Source organism: Choloepus didactylus (assembly GCF_015220235.1).
Source record: "Choloepus didactylus isolate mChoDid1 chromosome 25 unlocalized genomic scaffold, mChoDid1.pri SUPER_25_unloc2, whole genome shotgun sequence".
Classification (NCBI taxonomy): domain Eukaryota; kingdom Metazoa; phylum Chordata; class Mammalia; order Pilosa; family Megalonychidae; genus Choloepus; species Choloepus didactylus.
Window position 1 is genome coordinate 2,508,789 of NW_023637607.1, and position 6,000 is coordinate 2,514,788.

Consider the following 6,000-nt stretch of genomic DNA (forward strand, 5'->3'; position numbering starts at 1 on the left):
TAGAGAATAATTTTCTAATGGGGTTACCCCATCTGTTTCTTGATTGTAGTAAGTGATTCCTTTTTTTTGTTTTAAGTAAAGTGCCTTCCAGTCAAATCAGTAAACACATTTCTGTGTTAAAGTTAATACTTGAGTATCTGAATGCATAAAATCCTTTGTGGGAACCACAGTCCAGTTCTCTTGTGGCACTAGCTTCACAAATCCAGCTGAGGTTTGTTTGTTTTTCATCTGGTACAGCTTTCTGTAGACAAAATCTCCTGGTTGATAGGGATGATAAGCCTCCTTCAGCAGGCCCTTACAGGTAAGGGTTTCTTTAGTGGAAAGGCTTCAGGTATAACTGTTGCCCTTAGTATTTTCTAGTTATGGAGGGTGGAGTGGCAGATAGTAAGTTTCCATTGGCCAGCATACCTCTTGTTGTGATGATCCAGATCCTGATATGCTTGTTTTATCGAATGAACAAAGTATTGGTTGCAGGATTCCTTGCAGTGGCTAGTGTGCATCCCCATGCATGGGGCTGTAAATTCAAAACATTTTGCAGAGGACTTCTGCAAACTTCTGGGGCACTGGGAAAAGAAGCTTTTCACATTTTTTTTATTTTTAGGAAAGACCTTTATTGTTTTCTGTAGAAATTTGGCACCATCATTTTGCTGCTCTTAAATCAGATTTGTCTGTCTTCAGAACACTAAAGACCAAAATGTTGATCCCAGTGTAATGGAAGGTTTTGTCCTCTGCACAGTCCTCCCTCAATCTGTCTTTCCTCATGAGTAGGGTATCAACATGGCAAACCCAGCCTCATCTCCCACTTAGAACAAGAAGAGCTGAGGACAGAGGAGACAGAAATTCACCAAGATATTTGTCCAGGTAAGCACCAGGCCAATAGGTATGCTTCTCAGTATCAGCCTAAGTGATTGGGGTTGGGAGAGGTACAATAGGAAATGTCAACCCCGAAGTTTGAAAATGCCCTTTTCTTTTTCACTGCTTATTCATTCTTTCCCAAGTCCCTTGGTCTCAGTGCCCTTTAATCTTTACATTTGACATTTTTATGTGAGCTCTGTGTCTCATTCTTTTATACTTGGCATTCCTGATCATGTTCTTTTTCTATTTGTATTACTGCCAATCTTTGAAGGATTATTTTTTAGCAAATCTGACTTGAATTTCTACCCCTATCATTGCTAAATATATCTCACACAGCCAAGTTCTTTAGTCATTTTTACTCACGTATTAGTTTTTCCCTTTCACATCATGTTTAGGGTTAGTATTTGCAAAGACATCCACCCATTTTTGCCACCATCATCCCACCATTTTCTTTTTCCAACAAGTTAACTTTTTCCCAATGTCTTTCAGATTGGGGGACTTCATCAAAAAACAAATGGTCAATTCTTATGGATGATATTTTTGGGAAAGAAACATCCAGTCATGCGGAAATGGTAAGATTCCCTTGGGGTAATTCCAGATATTCCACATTAGGAAAAGATGGGCTGACTTACATTAGAAAAGAATTTAAGAACCAGGAAGGTCATTTGAGGGGGAAAGAGACATTCCTCAAGAAGAAGGAGTGTTTCGGAGACACTCAATATTGTCAACTTGGGTAAAACCCTAAATTTATACCCAAACTTCTTCACGTAGAGTTTCAGTGACCATGTTTTAAATCATAAGTGCTGGCCTCAGTTCAGTTTTAGACAGTTATCAGTTCTGCATGTAAAAAGCCTTGTAAAAGAAATATATGATGGGCCTTCAGGCATAGCATTCACCTATTCTATTTGATAGAACTCAGATGGGGCAGGAACAGTACATTTGCATTGCAAATAAGGACATTTTTAGTCATAATGATGTGCTTCCTGTTCACATCGATTTATTTGGGGGAGGATTCTTAGGATAATGAATGTGGAAATGCTTTTGTCAGCATTCATCTCTTTAACAGGAAAGAACTCATCTTAGAGAGAAACCCACTGAATATACTCACTTGTTTGAAGTCTTCAGCATAGGCACTCGTCTTACTCAGCAAATGGGAAGGTGCACTGGGAAGAGGCCCTATCACCGCCGTGATTATGGGGTAGCTTTTAAAGACAGCTCACCTTTCACCCATCATATGAGCATTTATGGTGGAAGAAACCTGTATGAATGTCACCAGTGTCAGAAGGCCTTTACCACAAGGTCTTCCCTTACACGTCACAAGAGAATACACACTGGGGAGAAACCTTATGAATGCAATGCCTGTGGTAAAGCCTTCAATGATCCTTCAGCCCTTAGGAGTCATGTCAGGACTCACACCAAAGAGAAACCCTTTGAATGCAGTCAGTGTGGAAATGCATTCCGAACCCTCTCCTCCCTGAAGATACACATGAGAATTCACACTGGAGAGAGACCTTATGAGTGTGATCAATGTGGGAAGGCCTATGGCAGGAGCTGTCACCTTACTGCACACAGGAGAACACACACTGGAGAGAGGCCCTATGAATGTCACGATTGTGGAAAAGCTTTCCAGCATCCCTCACATCTTAAAGAACATGTCAGGAATCACACTGGAGAGAAACCCTATGAATGCACACAGTGTGGAAAAGCCTTCCGATGGAAGTCTAACTTCAATTTGCACAAGAAAAACCACCTGATAGAGAAAACATATGAATGTAAAGAATGTGGAAAAATCTTTGGTGATCTCGTATCACGGAGGAAACATATGAGGATTCATGTTGTAAAGAAACCTGTTGAATGTAGACTGTGTGGAAAAGCCTTCAGAAACCAATCAATCCTTAAGACACACATGAATTCTCACACTGGAGAGAAACCATATGGGTGTGACCTATGTGGGAAAGCTTTCAGCGCAAGCTCAAATCTAACTGCACACAGGAAAATACATACTCAAGAGAGACGCTATGAATGCACTGTGTGTGGGAAAGTCTTCAGTGATTATTTATCACGGAGGAGGCATATGAGCATTCATCTTGTAAAGAAATATGTTGAATGTAGGCAGTGTGGAAAAGGCTTCAGAAACCAGTCAACCCTTAAGACACATATGAGAACTCACACAGGAGAGAAGCCATATGAGTGTGATCATTGTGGGAAAGCCTTCAGCATAGGCTCTAACCTTAATGTGCACAGGAGAATACACACTGGGGAGAAACCCTATGAATGTCTTGTCTGTGGGAAAGCCTTTAGTGATCATTCGTCTCTTAGGAGTCATGTGAAAAGTCACCGGGGAGAGAAGCTCTTTGTGTCATCGATGTGGAAAAGGCTCCAGTGAATGTGCCTTCTTTAAGAGAAACAAGCTCAGACTCATAGATATAAGGAAGGCAAGAAAGTCCTCATGAGTTCTCACCTTATGTGCACAAAAGAGTACATGTAACTTGGGAGAATCCGAATTTTTATAACAGTGGGAAGATTTGAGTTCTTCATCACCTAGGATACCTGTCAGAACTTGTGCTGAGAAGAAAACATATCTGTTTGGAAGAAGAAGCTGTTAGTGCATGTTCAGTTCTTAACAAATGTGTATATGTTTGCAATGTGAGAACTTATGGAGAGAAATCCTATAGTTTTGTATTTAATGTGGAAATGACTTTTTTACCACTTCACTTCTTGCATATAAGCGCAAACAGGAGAATATCTAAAGAAAATGACAGAGAAACCCTTTTCTGGTCTCACATTGAATTCTTCATGAAAGAAATGACTCTGAAGAGAAAAACCTATGAAGTAAGGAATGTGGGAAAGTTTACAGGAGATGTCAGTATGGCCCACAAGTTAAAAATAGTTTTTACATTTTGGAAGAAGAACGTGTAACAGAGAACATATGTGGCTTACAAAGGCTAAAATACTTCCGGTCTGGCCCTTTATAGAAAAACTTTGCCAACCCTTAATTAAAAGCAGTGACTCTCAGCTAGGGGTGATTTTGCTGGCCAGGGAATATTTCATAATGTCTGGAGACATTTTTGGTTATTGCAGCTGGTGGATATGTGCTATTGGCATTTAAGTGGGGAGACATCAGGAATGCTTCTAAACATTCTATAAAGCACAGGAGCTCCCAACAAGAAATAAGTATCTGTCCCCAAATGCTAATATTGCTAAGTTTGAGAAACCCTGGTCTACAATAAGTAATTTTTATGAAATATCTGAATATTCACACTAGGAAAAACTTCAAATGTTTTAATTATAATCTGTGTGATCCCTCTTTCAGGAACATGTGAAACTTGCACTGCAGATAATCCCTCTGGATGCAGTCAGTGTGGAGATGCTTTTAGCCACACCCCCTCACTTCCTGTGCATATGAGAATTGATAATGGGAGACAAATCCTTTGGGATTTTCCAGTGAATGTGGGATTGTCGTATCATTTTTTCATTCTGAAAACAGACACTAGCTTGTTAATTTTCAGTCTTTATGAATTTTATGTTCCTCTAGATAACTCTTAAGCCTAATTACAAAGGTTTGTGTATAGTATTTTAATTATAACTTCATTCTTGATATGTTTAATTCCCTTTTAAATAACCTATTTGACCAATGGGATATTTAGAAGTGTAACATGGGTATTTTTTAGTACCTTTTTGTTTCTGGTATCTGATTTAAATGCATTGGAACATGATTATCTTCATCAAATGGACTCTTTGGTAAGTTTGAGCCTCTCGTCTGGCCAAGGATGAATTATACTTCTAGTTGTTTCTCTAATAGTCACACTCAGCTTCTTCCATATCTAGAGAATCTGTTTTGTCAGATTAGTAAAATCTGCTATTTTTTTAAATTTCTCATCTTCTAGGTTTTATTTCAGCTAACAGTATCCATGTCACACAGCCCTGGCCATTGATAGTTAAGCAGAAGTCACTGTGTAGGCTTCTGGAAAAGCTCTTGAGAAAGAGTGCATCTTATTTGCATTTTTCTCTATATGTTTTATTCTTTTCTCTCCCCTCCCTACTTCCAACCTTGAAAGGAGATCCAGTACCTTGTGTTAAAGGATCCATCTCATGACTGAGGATGAAAGCCACAGTCTAAGGTGGACATTGTAGAAAAGTCACAATTACCCTGGTCTCCCCAGTGGCTTTGACTGCTCAAACCCTGGACTTCTTGTTAAATGAGAAAAAATAAATATTGGTTTAAGCTGCTGTGGATATTTTATTTTTCTATTTGATTATTTATTGAGGGGTTTCTGTTACAGCCAGCTGGATGCATGTAACTAACACATATACTGGGTTATTGGTGAGTGTTTAACAGCCATTGGTAAGTGTTATAACAGCCCCATTTGTGGGTATAAACTGCTTATGTTTTCATTACTGTATACAGGTTTTTAAACAGTCCTATAGATCAAACTTTTAAATTGTGTATCACACATTTTAATATACTTAAAGATTTTTTTATTTTCTTGACCTGTAGCATTCTGATCAAAGAGTATTACCTCTCACAAAAGCCCTTGGAAGCATAGATTGGTATCTCCATTCACATACAAGGGATCTGAAGCAAGAAAGTTTAGGTTGTTTACCTAAGGTCAATCTGTTAATAAATGGTGTCTGGTTCAAGTCCAAACCTCCTTTGTGCCAGGCTCTTCTCTATGCCCCAGGTCTCAAGCAGTGAAAAAGGATTTGTCATGGTGTTTACATTCTTTTGGGGGATGGGGTACCTGTTAAATGAATACATGTTGCATATGAGATAATGGTAATTGCAATGGAGAAAAATTACATGTGGTGGTGGTGGTGATAATGTATTTGAGAGGAGCTATTGGGTGAATAAGGAAAGCTTGGTTACAAGGGCCTTTGAGCAGAGATGCATGGGAGTGGGGGCATATGGGAGTCTAGGGGAAGAACAGCATTGACAGTTAAGAGGTCTTAAAGAATTGCCATGGTTGTGCAACAGCAAGGGGGCCAGTGTAACAAGTAGAGCAAGCTTGGATGATGGTGGTAGAAGATGATATGGGAGCTATTATCAGGGTTCAGATTTTGAGTTGTCTTGTAGATTCTTGGAAGGACTTTGCCTTTTAATCTTGGTGTAGTAGGAAGGCATTAGAGGGTTTTGAACACAGGAGT

General features: G+C 39.2%; 1 protein-coding gene across 5 annotated transcripts in view; it reads left to right on the forward strand.

Moving 5' to 3' along the window:
* LOC119525577 (zinc finger protein 317) overlaps positions 1–5,657 on the forward strand; it is a 40,292-nt gene extending 34,635 nt beyond the window's left edge. For 3 of the 5 annotated variants that reach the window (XM_037824340.1, XM_037824338.1, XM_037824337.1), the window contains 3 exons: positions 769–861; positions 1,345–1,427; positions 1,922–5,657. In XM_037824340.1, coding sequence (XP_037680268.1) covers positions 769–861; positions 1,345–1,427; positions 1,922–3,241 — 1,496 coding nt within the window. In that variant the 3' untranslated portion in view covers positions 3,242–5,657. The remainder of the gene's footprint in view (positions 1–768; positions 862–1,344; positions 1,428–1,921) is intronic. The other 2 variants (XM_037824339.1, XM_037824341.1) reach the window with 2 other exon arrangements.
* Positions 5,658–6,000: the final 343 nt, after the last annotated feature.